This window comes from Xyrauchen texanus, chromosome 10 (assembly GCF_025860055.1).
Source record: "Xyrauchen texanus isolate HMW12.3.18 chromosome 10, RBS_HiC_50CHRs, whole genome shotgun sequence".
Classification (NCBI taxonomy): Eukaryota; Metazoa; Chordata; class Actinopteri; order Cypriniformes; family Catostomidae; genus Xyrauchen; species Xyrauchen texanus.
Window position 1 is genome coordinate 9,128,851 of NC_068285.1, and position 18,222 is coordinate 9,147,072.

The 18,222-nt window shown below is 44.1% G+C and overlaps 2 protein-coding genes across 2 annotated transcripts in view; one reads left to right on the plus strand and one right to left on the minus strand.

Moving 5' to 3' along the window:
* Positions 1–170: 170 nt before the first annotated feature.
* Positions 171–750, plus strand: LOC127650799 (gamma-glutamylcyclotransferase-like; the record flags this gene model as incomplete). Its single annotated transcript, XM_052136436.1, has 2 exons — positions 171–335; positions 616–750. Coding segments are annotated over exons 1-2 (300 nt in total), but the record flags the coding sequence as incomplete, so codon positions are not given.
* LOC127650406 (NACHT, LRR and PYD domains-containing protein 12-like) overlaps positions 619–18,222 on the minus strand; it is a 44,311-nt gene continuing 26,707 nt past the window's right edge. Inside the window, exons 7-11 of the mRNA XM_052135833.1 lie at positions 15,835–16,008; positions 11,837–12,010; positions 5,653–5,826; positions 1,076–1,249; positions 619–758 (exon numbers count right to left, since the gene is read on the minus strand). Coding sequence (XP_051991793.1) covers positions 752–758; positions 1,076–1,249; positions 5,653–5,826; positions 11,837–12,010; positions 15,835–16,008 — 703 coding nt within the window. The 3' untranslated portion in view covers positions 619–751. The remainder of the gene's footprint in view (positions 759–1,075; positions 1,250–5,652; positions 5,827–11,836; positions 12,011–15,834; positions 16,009–18,222) is intronic.

Genomic DNA, 18,222 nt, shown 5'->3' on the forward strand with positions numbered 1-18,222 from the left:
ACATGATCATACAATCATTAAAAAAAATCTTGTTTCACTCCAATCTCTGTCTTTAATACTTTTCTGATGCAACTGAAACTTTGTAATGCAGCACTTCTCATTTTACTGTCTCCTTAAGATGAATATCTTGTGTTGCATCCTTCCTCATTTTGGATAAAAGCATCTGCCAAATGAATAAATGTAAAATGTACATTTGTTTCAGACAGGAACAGGTACATGAAGGCGTTTACAGTCCGTTAGAGGTGAGAGTGGAGACAGATGAGGGGTCACGTCTCTGTCGGACATATAAGAGGAACAATTTCAGACCCTGTCCACCTTCACTTCAGTACAAACAGGTACAGTTTATCATCCACCATCAGACTGAACAAACCAAATAATACACAGTTCAGTTACAGGGGACATCCACAACACCCTTGCATCATACATGTGACTTTTGCACAGGCAAGCACCACTTACATTTTCTTAATAAAAAGTAAAAATTTAGTTTTCTGTCCAAACACAAACAGTGTGTAAACATTAGTTGTGACTGTACAATGAATGACATTAAAATCATGAAAAGTGTCAGTGAAGAATCTCATTAATTTGAATGTTTATCTCTTCTCATTCTTCATCTAGGTTGTTTGTTTAGAGGCTCAACAGAACAGATTACCTCAAAACTACATAAAAAAGCTTCTGATTCTGGAGACAAACAACTACAGCAGCACTTCCATATTAGATTTTCTTCATAATCAGTTCTCAAAGAGACTTCCATCTAAATCCTAAAACACACAAAGTCAAAGTCAAATGTGCTGTATGGGACATTACTGCATTAACTATATCAGACAAACTTACTCTCACTATCTGTGAGTGGTCAAATATCCCCATTACAACTCTAGTTAAGAGTAATCAATAGAAAACAATTCAAATCTGTTTATCACACACAGAGACACTGAAAGAGCTGAAAATATCATTTATATATTCACAGATCAATGAATCAAACTGATGTTAAATACATTTATAGTACATAGGTAACAATCTGTACAAGAAACTTAAGGAGATCAATTCAAATATGCTTATATTAATTATCACTACTCACATCAGTGTCTCCAGTTTATAATGTGGATCATCTTTTAGATCAGAGAGCAGCTTCACTCCTGAATCTCCTAGTTTATTCCCAAACAGATACAGCTCTTTCAGGTGTGAGGGGTTTGATCTCAGAGCTGATGTCAGAGCAGCACAACCTTCATCTGTGACATCACAATCACTCAACCTGCAGAGAACAATGACACACTCTTCACTCTCTCTGTTCACAACACACACATCAGTTTAACAGAGATTTGGTGGCTTTTTGACCGGTCAACCCGTTGTACCCAATGGCCAGTCCATCCCAGTTTACTCACCATTGTGTTGTTCCAAACCTTTATGACTTTCTTTCTTCAGTAGAACAAAAAAGGAGATGTTAGGTAGAATAACAGCCTCAGTCACAAATCACTTTCATTGTATGGAAATAAAGATGTAAATTAAGTTAATGGTACACTTTGTTCACTTGGCGTAGCATTGTGTGGCCAGTGTTCATTTGTTAAAGTTTTTGTTTTAGTCTTTTGTCAAAAATTTACTTTAAAACTAGTCAATATTTAATCATGTCATAGTCATTTTTTTTATTCAGTTTTACTCTTGACGATAATGACATAAAAATGTAGTCAATGAATATTACATCTTATAGTTGATGACGTGCAAAACAGACAAACGGTGTGTCAAACCGTAAGACTAAATTTAATTAAATATTAAAACATACATTTTATAGTCATTTTAGGGTTTGTTGTTACATCATCTTGGTAAAAAAGTTCTAAAATTGGCTATAACTTTATACAGAAGTAACATTAAAATCATGTTTACACTCATATCCTTTATGTCTTGTGGCTATACTTTTAAAACGGTGAGTATTTAAAAATGGACCCCATTCACTTCCATTGTAAGTGCCTCACTGGAACCAAAATTTTAACTATTTAAAGAAAAGAAGGGATGAGTCAATATACATTTGTGTGGTAATGATCGTTATGCAACAAATGCTGTCAACTGAGTTTAGCTAAATTAAACCTGGAATATTAATTTAAGTTTAATTCAGTAAAAAAATCTTATTGTAATGATCGGTCAATGGAGTTGAGATCCATGTGCAGCTTTAATAACAATAAACGTAGTAATACAGACTGTAGCTAATGTAGTAATATAGCTGGTCAATCACCAGCAATAGTAATATCTAAGGCAATCCAGAGAGGCAGACAATAAACAGGCAAGAGGTCAGGCCTGAGTTTCCCGAAACTTAACGCTTAACGCTTCTTAACGCTACGTCGTTCTTAAGTTACACCTTAAGCTGTACCTTATCGTTAATACGTGTTTCCCGAAACGTTCTTAGTTAAGTATACCTTCTGTAAGTCATACGTTCGGAAGGTTGGTCTGGAGCACTCTTAGCTATACCTTATCACGGTTGGCAGTTCACTCCGCTAGTGGGCACCACTGCAAAAAGCTTCTTTACATCTTAGTCTATGAATATTATTTTAAATTGAATACACCCAGTGTTCAATAAGGCTAATTCAAGTGTTTTCATGCAAATAATAAAATTGTCATCACACTGATTGTTGTTAGCTTTTTAATTATATTATCCAAAGGTACATCAGCTGGCAAACCATTCGAAAGTAAAGGCTTATTCGTCTATTTAAAGAGAATGACTGTGGTGGGGAATTTGTTCAAACTATGGCAGCGATACAGCGAATAGTTGTGCTAAATCAAAGACCGCGCCCTCCGCGAAGCCATATGTGCACTATTATATTCGTGAAAACTTTAGTCCCCTGGCTACCATGTCAGAAGATACAATTCAAAAGAAATTTCGCCTGCCACGACAGCAAATTCAGCAGCTTTTAGATCTTATTAGTCCGGATGTGTCAAGACAAACTCGACGGAACTACCCCCTCAGCCCCGAAATTCAGCTGCTTGCGGCTCTCCGTTTTTATGCAGTGGGGAGTTTTCTGGAGGTGGTTGGGGATGGATATGGACTGAGTAAGACCTCAGTGTGGCGGTGCGTTCGTTCAGTCACAAACATCCTGCTCCGTCGATGCCACAGATTATATCCGCATGCCTTCCGCCAGGCACGAAGTGATGGAGGCGCATCAAAGCTTCCATGCCATTGCCGGTATACCACAAATAATAGGGCTTGTCGACGGGACACTTATCCCCATAGCCAACCCATCAGCGCTCAACCAGGCCTTCATCTGTCGTAAGGGCTTCCGCGGCCAGGTGGTGGTGGACCACAGGGGGATGTTTGCAGACGTGGTGGCAAAGTGGCCTGGTAGCGCACACGACAGCTTTGTATGGGCCAATTCAGTAGTGGGTTAGACGCATGACACGTTTGAGCACGAGGTTGTGCGTTCGCGCACTCTTTCCGAAATTATATAAAATATCCAGGGTTTAATTTAGTTTGCAATTTGTAATTTTTTTTTTTTATAATATCCCATGAGTCCAAATAAATGCAATTTCCACTATTTCTGAAGTGCTTCTTTTAAAAAGAACACCGCTTTCTCACATAACGCAGTGAAGCAGCCCCTGCACGAGAGAATAATTGATTCTCGAGCCATCGATATCAACAAATTCAGCACCATCGCCACGGACAGCACCGGGTAACGTCGCACGTAAGAAGGTATATCTTAAGCGGCTTCCTAAGGCATGGTTCGAGGAACACATCTAGAAATGGTATACCTTCAGTTAAGTTATACCTTAAGAGTCTTCGTAGCGCACTAAGAGACAACGTTATCGGGAAACTCAGCCCAGGGTAGGCGGCAGACAATCACAGATTATATCCAGGTAAACAAATCAGTAACAGTAGGCAGGCAGAAACAGGTCAAAACAGGATAAACTGTCCAGGATCATAAACAGGGAATTCAGTAAACTCAGATAACAGTCAGAAATGTCAGCCAGGGCAAAACAAGACGTTTCAAAGACAGAGAGTGAGTCTTAAATAGATAAGTAGATAGGAAACAGGTGAGGAGGTAATCAGTGCCAAGTACGGGGATTATTTGAAATGGAATCCGGAGAGTTATGCCAAGTTTATACTACATGATTTTAAGGCGATTTTCGCTCGCCGAAAGTTTTGTGGAGATCGGCGTCAAAATCCTGAAATCGTAGGCAAATTGGAGCTTGCACCCTGAATTGCCGACGTGTTGCCGATGTCAGGGAGATATCTCGCATGTTAAATATCTGGACCTGTCTGATTCCAAATCGTGCAATGTGAAATATGTTTTGACTGAATGTAACTGCAGCGTTGACCTACAGCCAACGAGAGAGCAAGAAACAGGGCAGAAAGTTTCAGAGGGAGGAGTCCTGATGTACCTGCAACAGAACATCAACTAGCATGGCTGCGGTATCAAGAAAGTCTCATTGGACCAAAGAAATGGAGGAAAAATTAGTGGAACATTGGCAGGAGCACCAGTGCTTATTTGATGTTTCCTCTGAATTGTAGCACAAACGGATGGAGAAAGAAGGGTTGGAGAGAAATTACCAATTCTCTTAGACAGTCAGGTAAGCAAATAGGTCGATTTTACAGTAGAAGGTACTTTTTCATATTGTAACCAATAAAATATATGATGACTTGAGGCAATTAAAAACAAACACATCATATACTGAAATGCATAAAATAGGATCATGCATTTATTTTTGTATCTCGTATCACTTCTCGCATGTACACTGTTGTGAAACATAATTTGGAGTCCAGGCAGAGTCGTCGGGGATTCGTCAATAGTAAAATGTTTTGTAATGTGTTCACCCCTATAGCAGATTTGTCGTGTAATTTGAAAACGCTATGACTTCCATGACAAGACAGACAGATGTGTAATATGAACTGTACCACAATCAGATGTCTTTGAAAGTCGTGTAGTGTGTAGTAGGCATTAGAGTCACTACTCAGGTGATAGAGCCCTCTTGTGGTGAGCAGGAGGAACTACAGAGGCGGATTCATGACACTTATTGTTATCAAGTGTTTTGTCTTATTTTCCATTTAAAAATCTCTAGGTATTCTTAAAACTAGATACATTTACCTGAGAAGCAACATGTAAGGTTTCAGAGAATGTATCTTGAATATAAGAGTATTTTGCATATAAGTGTATTTCTTTCTCTTGTTTATACTTCTGCCAGTTCAGTAAAGATAAAATACACATAAATTCTCTGAAATTTATCGACTGATTTTGGAGGTTGAGAATTACAAAGTGCTGTTCAACCCTCAGCATTCATTATAGAAGGATTTAGTAGCAAAGGAAAAGGTGTGGGCTACTGCGAGGCATGGTTTGCAGACAATGTAAGTATTTGTTGTCAATTTTTTTTATTGCCGACGTTCACGACAGAATCGACTGATCGTTTCAGCCCTATGACAGAATATCAGATCATGTGACTCTCAGACGATCTTCAGTTTACAGTGAGGATTCTCAAAACATGAGGGGGAGTAAATGACAGATTTTTCATTTTTGTGGGTAAAATTAAAACTCAATCGGACAAACAACCTTCTCTTCCGTTATCTAAGAGAACTCTGTTTTCAGTGTTTTTTTTTGTGTTTAGTTTTTTCATTATTGTTAAATAATTTATTATTTACTACAGGAGAATAGAGGATTTGAGAGTTTTGTGGAATTTTACCTCAGTCTCTCAAGATTACAGTGAGGATTCTTCAGTCCATCAGAGAGCAGCTTCACTCCTGAATCTCTTAGTTTATTAAATGACAGATTCAGTTCTTTCAGATGTGAGAGGTTTGATCTCAGAGCTGAAGTCAGAGCAGCACAACCTTCATCTGTGACACCACAATATCTCAACCTGCAGAGAACAATGACACGCTCTTCACTCTTTCAGTTCACAACAGACACATCAGTTTAACAGAGATTTGGTGGGGTGGGGGTAAGATCCCCCTTGAACACTTTGACCAGCCCACCCATTGCACCCAATGGCCAGTCCATACCCATTTACTCATCATTGTGTTGTTACAAACCTATATGACTTTCTTCAGTGGAACAAAAAAGGAGATGTTAGGCAGAATAACAGCCTCAGTCACAAATCACTTTCATTGTATGGAAAATGTAAAGAAAGTGAATGGTAACTGAAAATTCTCTCATCATTTACTCACCCTTATGCCATCCCAGATGTGTTTGACCTTCTTTGTTCTTCAAAACATAAATGAAGATTTTTAGAATAATATTTCAGCTCTGTAGGACCATAAAATGAGAGTAAATGGGTGCCAAATTTTTGAAGGTCCAAAAAGCAAATATAGCCATCATAAAAAATCTGTTTGACCCCAGTGGATTCATTAAAATCTTCTGGAGTGAAACGCTATGTGTGTGTAAGAAATAGATTATATATGAAAGTTTTTTTACTAAAAATGTTTGCTTCTGGCCAGCTGTGGTATACACATTCACGGGAGGATCGAGTTCAAGCTGCCTCTCACGTGACATAAGCACATTGGCATGATATCGTCGGATCTCTCGGCTGGTCTGAAATTGGCAGGGTAAAAAATGTTGACTGCACACCCTCAATATTTTGAGTGACTCAATGTGTGTTTGAGTCAGTGAGCAGCTCAGGATAACTGATAGTGAATCTGTGAAAAGTTAGTCTTTCCTCTTGTGATGACACCAGCGGATGCAATCTAATGTTTTTCAGTATGTTGAGGATCAGCACACACAAGCACCATATAAAAAGAAACAGATGCAAATCTATAGCAAAACCAATCCAGCTGCTTTATAACATTCCTCCTCCTCTGTTGTAAATAACACAGCACTTCCATATTTAAAATATTTCATGTGTCAGTTCTTGAACTTTCCAACTCGCTTACCTCATTTGAGAGTCTTTGTTTATTTGTGAGCGAGCTGGGTGAAAGTGAAATTGTATAGTTAAAACATTTTAAATAATGATATATTTCTTAAACACACCTAGTGTTTCACTAAGATATTAATTAATCCACTGGACTTTATGTGCTTTTTGGAGCTTCAAAGATCTGATCACCATTCACTTGTATTGTATGAACCTACAGAGCTGAAATATTCTTCTAAACATCTTCATTTGTGTTCAGCAGAAGAAAGAAGGTCATACACATCTGGTATGTCATGAGGGTAAATGGAGTAAATGATGAGAGAACTTTGGTGAACTATCCCTTTAAAACAGTCAAGTCAAGTGGTTTTTATTGTTGTTTCAACCATATACAGTTAGTACAGTACACAGCGAAACGAGACAACGTTCCTCCAGGACCATAGTGCTACATAAAAACAACAAAGGACCAACACAGGACCACATGAGACTACACAAACTTAATAAAATACCTATATAAAATACCTATATAATAGCTAAATAAAGTGCACGTGCAAACGTGTGCAAAAAGTATGGGACAGTACAATACATTTTTAACAATGAACAGGACAATAGACACAGTAAGAGACAGTGCAGCGCCGACCAGTACACAGTAGTACAAAAGATGACAGTTTCTAAAAATGCCAAATGTAAACATAACATACTATGAGATAGTGTTCTATGCACACAGCATTTAAATAGCGGAAAGTTATAAAGTGACCGTAATTAAAGTGTAACTCAGGACACGTGTGTGTGTCAAACCAGTCTCTGAGTATTGAGGAGTCTGATGGCTTGGGGGAAGAAGCTGTTACACAGTCTGGTCGTGAGGGACCGAATGCTTCGGTACATCTTGCCAGATGGCAGGAGGGTAAAGAATTTGTGTGAGGGGTGTGTGGGGTCGTCCACAATGCTGGTTGCTTTGCGGATACAGTGTTTTTTGTAAATGTCTTTGATGAAGGGAAGAGAGACCCCAATGATCTTCTCAGCTGTCCTCACTATCCTCTGCAGGGCTTTGCAGTCTGAAACTGTGCAAGTCCCAAACCGCTCCGGATCCTCTCAATAGTCCCTCTATAGAATGTAGTGAGGATGGGGGTTGGGAGATGTGCTTTCCTCAGCCTTCGAAGAAAGTAGAGATGCTGCTGAGCTTTCTTGGTGATAGAGCTGGCGTTGAGGGACCAGGTGAGGTTCTCCGCAAGGTGAACACCAAGGAATTTGGTGCTCTTGACGATCTCCACAGAGAGGAGCCGTCGATGTTCAGCGGAGAGGTTTCACCTTGTGCTCTCCTAAAGTCAACAACCATCTCTTTTTGTTTTGTCGATGTGGCAGGGCAGAGGGCGGGGCCGGGTCGTGATACTACACACCCGGTCCCGTATTAGGCTAATTATGCCTCCGTGAGGTTTAAAGGCTGACTGCAGAGGGCCGTGCGGGAGAGAGAGATCGTTAGCGGACATGTCTGTCATGTGTGTTTGTGTCTTCTTTTAAGTTTACTATTAAACTATTATTTGTATTGTAAAGCCGGTTCTCGCCTCCTCCTTTCCATTGATCCCTTTACACTGGTGCCGAAAACTCGGGAAGGAGGAGGGATACGCCGTAGTAGAGTTCTCGCCACTACCGTCCACCCCAACGGAGCAGCCGCGCCCATCTGCCGGAGGACGAGGAGCCCAGCCGCCTGAACGAGGACGATGACCGCCGACCGTGAGGGGAGAAGGGGCTCCTAGCCGACCGCCTGGAGCGGTCAGGGCCGCTGCCAGGGGTGCAGGAGTCACCTACCGGCTGCTGAAACGCGGCGGGGTTTAAGACCGCCAACCGCGAGCGAGGAGGGGCTCACTGATGACCGCCTGGAGCGAGAGGACCGCTGCCAGGGGCGGGGTAGACCCCTTCTGTTCCCCGAGAACGCGGCGGGGTGTTCCGTCTGCCAGGGGCTGGAGGACTGCCTCGGATCCGCCCGGAGAGGCGCGGCTGTCGTCCGATAGAGGGTGGAGGAGTGGCCGAGGAACAAGCTGCGGCGTATCGGAGAACTGGCGAGTAAGAGTTTTTTTTTTTCATCTCTCTCTCCTCTCTCTCTCTCACTGTCGCTCTGTGATGGCCTTTATCCTCTTTTAAATTTTACAGTTTTTTGGGGGGTACTAGACTGTTACAGGAAGTACCCCCCATTTTAATTATTTCTGTTTCCCTCCCCTTGTCCCCTCCCTCGTCCAGGTAGATGGGGATGACCTGCCGGCAGACAACGCGGAAGGCGCGCCCTCCCCCAGGGAAAGAGGGGGGGGATGTACGTCAGGCCGGGGGCTCCCCAGCCTGAGAGAACGAGGGAGGAATGTGGCAGGGCGGAGGGTGGGGCCGGGTCGTGATACTACACACCCGGTCCCGTATTAGGCTAATTATGCCTCCGTGAGGTTTAAAGGCTGACTGCAGAGGGCCGTGCGGGAGAGAGAGATCGTTAGCGGACATGTCCGTCATGTGTGTTTGTGTCTTCTTTTAAGTTTACTATTAAACTATTATTTATATTGTAAAGCCGGTTTTCGCCTCCTCCTTTCCATTGATCCCTTTACAGTCGACATTCAGGAACAGGCTGTTGGCTTACACCAGTCCTTTAGCTGCTGCACCTCCTCTCTGTATGCTGACTCGTCATTCTTGCTGATGAGACCCCACCACGGTCGTGTCATCTGTGAACTTGATGATGTGATTAGAACTGTGCATTGCTGCACAGTCGTGAGTCAGCAGAGTGAACAGCTGTGGACTGAGCACACAGCCCTGGGGGGCCCCAGTGCTCAGTGTGGTGGTGGTGGAGATGCTGTTCCCGATCCGGACTAACTGAGGTCTCCCAGTCAGGAAGTCCAGGATCCAGTTACAGAGGGAGGTGTCCAGGCCCAGCAGGTTCAGCTTTCCAATCAGGTGCTGAGGAATTATTGTGTTGAATGCTGAGCTGAAATCTATGAACAGCATTCGAACGTATGAGTCCTTTTTGTCTAGGTGGGTGAGGGCCAGATGGAGGGTTGTGGCGATGGCGTCATCCGTTGAACGGTTTGGACGATACGCAAACTGCAGTGGGTCTAGTGAGGGGGGCAGCTGGGTCTTAATGTGCCTCATGACGAGCCTCTCGAAGCACTTCATGATGATTGGTGTGAGTGCGACGGGACGGTAGTCATTGAGGCAGGACACTGAAGACTTCTTTGTCATGGGGATGATGGTGGTGGCCTTGAAGCACGTTGGAATGACGGCGCTGTTCAGAGAAATGTTGAAGATGTCGGTAAGAACATCTGTCAGCTGGTCTGCACATCCTCTGAGCACTCTGCCAGGAATGTTGTCTGAACCAGCAGCCTTCCGTGGGTTGACTCTACGTAGAGTTTTCCTCACATCCACTGTGGTAAGACAGAGCACCTGGTTGTTGGGAGGAGGGGTGGTCTTCCTTGCCACCATGTCGTTCTGCACTTCAATCTGAGCGTAGAAGTAATTCAGCGCATCTGGAAGGGAGGCATCTTTGTCACAGGCAACTGATGTTGTCCTGTAGTTGGTGATGGCCTGGATGCCCTGCCACATGCGCCGCGTGTCACCGCTGTCCTGGAAGTGACTGTGGATTCTCTGGGCGTGTGCGCGCTTTGCCACTCTGATTGCCCGGGACAGTTTGGCCCTAGCTGTTCTTAGGGCTGCCTTCTTGCCTGCTCTGAAGGTGGAGTCTCGGGTCCTCAGCAGTGTGCGCACCTCCGCAGTCATCCACGGCTTCTGGTTGGAGCGTGTGGAGATGGTCTTGGAGAAAGTGAGTATTTTAATGTTCAAAAATTGGCCCCATTCACTTCCATTGTCAGTGCCTCACTGGAACCAATGAGTCAAAACAAATTTGTGTGGTAATCATCATTATGTGACAGACGCTGTTGACTGAGCTCAACTTACATTGAACCTGGAATATTCCTTTAAGTTTAATTCAGTAACAATTCTTATTATTATCAAGTGTTTTGTCTTGTTTTCCATTTAAAAATCTCTAGATTCTTAAAACTAGATACATTTACCTGAGAAGCAATATATACGTTTTCAGAGAATGTATCTTGAATATAAGTGTATTTTGTATATAAGTGTTTTATGCTAGGACTGCATGTTATAAAGTCATATTGTTTGCAATATTTTATTACAGAATGAAGAATGAGTTAAAGAACTGAAAAATAATGACTAAAAAAATCTTTTATTGTGTTGGCAATAAACTTATGTATGTAGATTTTTCTAAACATTTTTAATCATGTATCAAATATACATGCTGTCCATGTTGTGAAAAACCTTTGTTGTGAAATAATCATTGTTGTGAATATAGTGAAGTATTGGATACTTTTTAAAAGTTATCCTACTGTATTCAGAATTCTACATGATTATACATTTTCTGTGAAAGGATATTACATTGCATGTAGCGTGTTTCTTATGGAAACAGCTTATTCACAACGCAAGTTACGCAACACAAATTACGTATGTTCTGACTAGCGCATCATTTAGTTCAAGTGCACCTGAACATTTACTATACTGTGCAGATGTAAGTTGTTATATTACATAAACAGTATGTTAGGGATAAAGTAATTAATGTCTTGTATAAATAAGATGCGTTTGAATGTGGTATTTACCCCATTTTGAAGCGGTTTGTTATGCCGGAGTTCTGCACGTTCAACTTTTTATTAGAATTATTTTTTTTATTTGAATCCATGTCTAATATCTTCTACTATATACCGATTCTCAAGGTTTTTCTTCTTCTGTTCATATTTTTCAGTATAATTTTTATCTTGCCATATTTTCGTCAAAAGTATGCTTTACATATGCTTTTAGTATGCTTTCAGTATGTTTTTTTAAAGACTTTTTTTTAGACTCAATCTGATAAATTAAAGCAAAATGATCTTCCGTTATCTTAGAGAACTCTGTTTTCAATATGTTTCTTTTATTCTCATTATTGTTAAATCATTGTTATTTACTGCAGGAGGAGAATGAAGGAAGATTTGAGAGTTTTGTGAAATCTTACTTTAGTATCTCCAGTTTACAGTGAGGATTCTTCAGTCCATCAGAGAGCAGCTTCACTCCTGAATCTCTTAGTTTATTCCCAGAAAGATCCAGTTCTTTCAGGTGTGAGGAGTTTGATCTTAGAACTGAAGTCAGAGCAACAGAACCTTCATCTGTGACACGACAATTACTCAACCTGCAGAGAACAATGACACACTCTTCACTCTCTCAGTTCACAAAACACACACATCAGTTCAACAGGAGAATATGATCAATAATATGGTAGTAAACAGTACATTGTATTCTAAAACCGCTTTTGATTAATGCAATGATTAACTCTTCTGCTACAAGAATGTAATGCATTGTAATTATCTGAATATTTTTTATTTGATATAATGATATATATATATATATATCTGAACAAGCTGTTGGTTTTACGGCGCTTTCCAGCGGTCCACCCCCTCGCACACTACGTTGTGCTGAGCACACACCTCTGGGCGCTTCAGCAGCAGAAAAAGAGCTCACGGAGTGAATAACTTCGTTTATATATATATTTATATTACCATATACATATATATATATATATATATATATATATATATATATATATATATATATATATATATATATATATAAACACCAATAAAAGAGTATATTTCTGTAAAAGAGTGGCGCAAACGGTGAAGCGTCTTTTTCAAGATGTCTTTCCGTTTGTGTGTATTTCCTGGTTGCGTTCGTTCTCTCTCCCCATCTGATGGCCACGATCACTGCCTCTTGTGTCTGGGTGCTACCCACGCAGAGTCAGCATTTGTGGATGGTTCATGCCCTCACTGCGAGAGCATGGCCATGGCTACGTTGCGGTTGCGGCTCGCCCTCGTAAGAGCGTGAGCCACCCCAGCCGCTGCCTGACTCGGTCCTTCTACCTACGGGTATGAGGCAGTGTTGGTTAGTGCTGGGGGCGATATGGGGACCTCAGTGGGAGCCTCTCCGCCGGGTATAACCCCACGGACCTCCCACTCCCCGCCACACTCGTATGCTCCAACCGAGCGCTGGGGCGCGGTTGCCGGTTCACTTCACAGTGGACCCATGATCTTGTTCGGAGCGCCTGACGACGATGAGATCTCGATCGCATCAACGGAGAGCGGGTTCGTCATGTCTGACGCTGAGGACTCGGCTGGACTCCCACTCTCGGGTGCGGCGGCTCAGTCACAGGCTGACGCGGAGCTGACAGCCATGCTTGCCTGGGCAGCCGTGAGTGTCGGGCTTGAGTGGAACCCTCCGCCTCCCCCCGCTTCCGGCCATGCTCTGCCGATGTTCCTTTCTTCCCGGAGGTGCATGAGGAGCTCACGTGCTCATGGTAGGCAAACGGTGAAGCGTCTTTTTCAAGATGTCTTTCCGTTTGTGTGTATTTCCTGGTTGCGTTCGTTCTCTCTCCCCGTCTTATGGCCACGATCACTGCCTCTTGTGTCTGGGTGCTACCCACGCAGAGTCAGCATTTGTGGATGGTTCATGCCCTCACTGCGAGAGCATGGCCATGGCTACGTTGCGGTTGCGGCTCGCCCTCGTAAGAGCGCGAGCCACCCCAGCCGCTGCCTGACTCGGTCCTTCTACCTACGGGTATGAGGCAGTGTTGGTTAGCGCTGGGGGCGATATGGGGACCTCAGTGGGAGCCTCTCCGCCAGGTATAACCCCATGGACCTCCCACTCCCCGCCGCGCTCGTATGCTCCAAACGAGCGCTGGGGCATGGTTGCCTATTCGCTTCACAGTGGACCCACGATCTCGTTCGGAGCGCCTGACGATGATGAGATCTCGATCGTGGCAACGGAGAGCGGGTTCGTCATGTCAGAGATGCGCAGTTGGATCAGTGCTTTCCTTTCTGCAGGAAAAGTTGGAGGGACGGCTGTCCCCCTCCACCTTGAAGGTGTATGTAGCCGCTATATCGGCACATCACGATGCAGTGGAAGGTAAGTATTTAGGGAAGCATGATTTGATCATTAGGTACCTGAGAGGCACGAGGAGGTTCCCGAGGCTACACCTCGTTCCCTCGTGGCATCTCTCCGTGGTCCTTGGGGGCTTTCGGGGAGCTCCCTTCGAGCCCCTTGAGTCAGCAGAGCTAAAGGCGCTCTCTCTGAAGAACACCCTCCTGACGGCACTCACCTCCATCAAGAGGGTAGGGGACCTGCAGGCGTTCTCTGTTAGCAAACTGTGCCTAGAGTTCGGTCTGGCTTACTCTCACGTCATCCTGAGACCCCGACCGGGCTACGTGCCCAAGGTTACCACGACCCCTTTTAGGGATCAAGTGGTGAACCTGCAAGCGCTGCCCCAGGAGGAGGCAGACCCAGCCTTGGCGTTGCAGTGTCAGGTGCGTGCTCTTCGCATCTACTTGGACCACACGCAGAGCTTTAGAAGCTCCGAGCAGCTCTTTGTTTGCTTCGGCGGACAGCGGAAGGGAAGCGCTGTCTCCAAACAGAGGATCGTCCACTGGGCCGTCGATACCATCACAATGGCATACCACGCCCAGCACATGCTGCCCCCTGCTGGCCTACGAGCCCATTCTTCCAGAGGTGTTGCGACTTCGTGGGCGTTGTCCCATGGCACCTCTCTAGCAGACATATGTAGAGCTGCGGGTTGGGCAACACCTAACACCTTTGCGAGGTTCTATAACCTCAGGGTTGAGCCAGTTTCGTCCCGTGTGTTATCAGGTGACACAAACAGGTAAGTTCGGGTCAGCTGGCCGGGTGTATCGCTTGTGCATAGCGCCTTTCCCCTCCCTTGAGGCGAAGACGTGCGGTCTTTTCCCAGTTGCGTTCGCAGGAAGTGTGAACCCTGGATTTTGTTCCTCCCTAGCCTAGCGGCTGTCGAGTCTTCGGAGAGGCTCGCTGCCGCCCCGGTACGGGCATCACTAGGCCCCTAATGATAGGTAAGACCTTGTGTGTATTCCACCTAAACCTCTCGGGCCGGGTGTGGTCTCCGCGGTGTCCTCCTCTTTGGGGTAGTTATGCGATGGCTTGCTGCGCTGGCTATGAGGCACACAGAGGTTTGCCCATCTCGCACCGCCAGTTTTCGTAACTCGGTTCAGCTCTGTGGCGTTTTCCATGGGGACCCCTAGTGTCAACTCATCGACACAACATCGAGTGAGTGACAGACGGGAAACGTCTCGGTTACTGACGTAACCTCCGTTCCCTGATGGAGGGAACGAGACGTTGTGTCCTCCGGCTCCTCAGTGCGATACCGGATGTGTATTTGCAGCGTCACTCCTTTTATACCGTATGTCCGGGGGAGTGGCATGCAAATTCCACACGCCAATTCTCATTGGCCTTTTCTCAAAATCAGAGATGTCTGGGCTCCGCAGGAGCGACCTCTAGTGTCGACACAATGTCTCGTTCCCTCCATCAGGGAACAGAGGTTATATCTGTAACCAAGACGTTTTTCTTTCTCTTTCTTCATGATTTTGTTTTCTTCATAATTCCTTCATTTTAGCTAATGTTTAATTTTAAATTAACATTGCAATTTTAAATACTGTAAATGAATCAACTGTGACTTTTCTGTCAGGTTTTTCTGTTCTGATTCTGGTTCTTGATTTAGATCTTGCTTGTTTCTCTACTGAACTTCTGGACTATTCTGATCTTATGATCATTTCTTGGATGATGTTTTTTGGATTTACAATTGGACTAGATCAGTTTCTATAGTATTTTCTAATAACGTGACACATATAGTTCACACATAACTCTAAATTATTGTAATAATTGTTGCAATTATGTGCTATATAAAAATATTTCTTTCAGAATATCAGATCATGTGACTTTCAGATGATCTTCAGTTTACAGTGATGATTCTCCAAACATGAGGGTTAGTAAATGAAGACAGATTTAAAAAAAGTTATGGTAAAATTAGGAAAATCTGGTACATTAAAGCAATATTTTTTTTACTTTTTATTTTAATTTTTATTTCATTGTTGTTAAATCATTATTATTTACTGCAGAAAGAGAATGGAGGATTTGAGAGTTGTGAAATCTTACTCCAGTTTCTCCAGTTTACAGTGAGGATTCTTCAGCCAATCAGAGAGCAGATTCACTCCTGTATCTCTTAGATTATTCTCAGACAGATTCAGTTCTTTCAGATGTGAGGGGTTTGATCTCAGAGCTGAAGTCAGAGCAGCACAACCTTCAACTGTGACATCACAATATCTCAACCTGCAGTAAGATAAAAAAGATGAGATATGAACTGACACCTGCTCAATGAAAAATATAATCTTACAGACAGTAAAAATCTACAAATAAACACATTCAGCGGCCAATCTTGGACCAGTGAGTACTGAACCAGGCTTTGCACAGACTCCCATTCAAACACATCTCAGTTCACATTCACGCATCTTCACAAAGACTGCAGAGGCAGCCCTTGCCCCACTAAATGAAGTGGCCTTTCGCATACTCAATTACCTCAATGACTGGCCGATTCTAGTGCACTCGAGAGTTACTGTGTGCACACACACCTCAACCGCTTAGGGCTTACTGGTGTAGTAGTTTCTGCCAATTTTGTGAAAAATCACTCAACATCTTTGGGATTTTGATTTCAGAAGAATAGACTTTATTATCACACAATAAAGCCAAGTTGCCTGCAGTAAAACCACAACAACAACTAAAGCATCTCTGGGTTTGGTTTATTATATACGGTCTTCTAACAAGGTGGGGCTATTCCTGTGCTTTAGCCCTGGCCAGCTTATTTTGAGAAGTAAAAATCCTCACCATATATTTTCTCAGCAGTCATGAGAGCACACAGGTAAAGCTATTCCTGTTTCTGCACACACCTTCAAATAGTCACACATATGTTGAGCACACATTCCATCACGTCCACAGGCCTTTACACACACACAGTAAACTGCATGTTTGCCTGTCAGACATAACTGTGGTAGAAATCAACAATGTTTACATTGATTACACCTGATTAATGTATACTTAACTTGATAAAAATATACTACACTGGGAAAAGAGCAAGCTCTCCTCAGTTCAGAGCATCTTGGCATGGAGTTACACTCGGTGTAAATGATAGCGCGCCTCACATGCAAGCATGGGCAGTCTGTGCTGTACTGCCTGAATTCCCGATGTATGCATAGCGCCGCGGATCAAATCGCATTGCTCTCACGCCTGCCCGCCACTGCCTTTTCAGCCCTCGGACAGACATTGCGTTCCTGCGGGCTGTAGTCCTTGCTGTTGATCCAGGGCAAGCACGTATTGGTCCGGATGGACAACACGATGACAGTGGCTTATATTAACCGCAAAGGCAGTTTACACTCACGTCGCAAATCGACCGTCACCACCTCTTCTGGAGTCAGTGGTGTCTCAGGTCGCTGCGGGCCACTCATAGCCCTGGCAACATCAACACAACAGCAGATGCTCTGTCACAGTAGGTGACACTCAGGGGAGAGTGGAGACAGGTTCTGTGCAAGGTCAGGGAGGACAAAGAGCAGGTCATTCTCGAGGCTCCATATTGGCCCACACAGACCTGGTTCTCGGACCTTACGCTCCTCGCAACAGCACCTCCCTGGCAGATTCCCCTGAGGAAGGACCTTCTTTCTCAGGGATGGGGCACCCTCCGGCACCCATGCCCAGATCTCTGGAATTTTCATGTCTGGTCCCTGGACCAGTGGTTTACACAATCCCTCAGGCCAGGGCTCCTTCTACAAGGTAGCTGTAGTTCCTGAAGTGGCGTGTGTTTGCCGTCAATGAAGACCCCCAAAGGTGCGCAGTGGGGTCAGTACTTTCCTTCCAGCAAGAGAATTGGGGCAGCTGTCCCACTCCACTCTCAAGGTCTTGTAGCTGCTATAGCAACACACCACGATGCTGTTGAAGGCAAGTCTCTTGGTAAGCACAACCTGTACATCAGGTTACCGAGAGGCGCCAGGAGGTTGAACCCTCCTAGGACAAGCACCTTCCCTCAAGTGACCTCTCCATGGTCCTTCTAGGCCTACGGAGAGCCCTGCTCGAGCCCTTAGAGTCAGTCGAGTTAAAGACCATCTCAAAGACTGCCCTCCTGACCACACTCACTTCCATCAGAGGGTTGGGGGACCTGCGAGTGTTCTCTGTCAGCGAACGTGCATGGAGTTCGGTCCGGAAGACACTCACATAGATCCTGAGACCCCAACCGGTCTATATGCCCAAGGTTCCCATGACCCCTTTTAGGGATCATGTTGTGAGCTTGCAAGTGAAGCTGCCCCAGAGGAGGCAGACCCAGCTTTATCGTTGCTGTGTCCAGTGCATGCTATGCACATCTATTTTAATCTTTTTTGTGAGACCTGCGTCTCCCTTGGCAGATTCCTCTCTGCCCCGGGCGCTCCCCTATGAAGGGCAGGATCAACTGCCATGCCTCTTCCATGTGCTCCCTTAGGCCCGTATGACATATTTGCCACT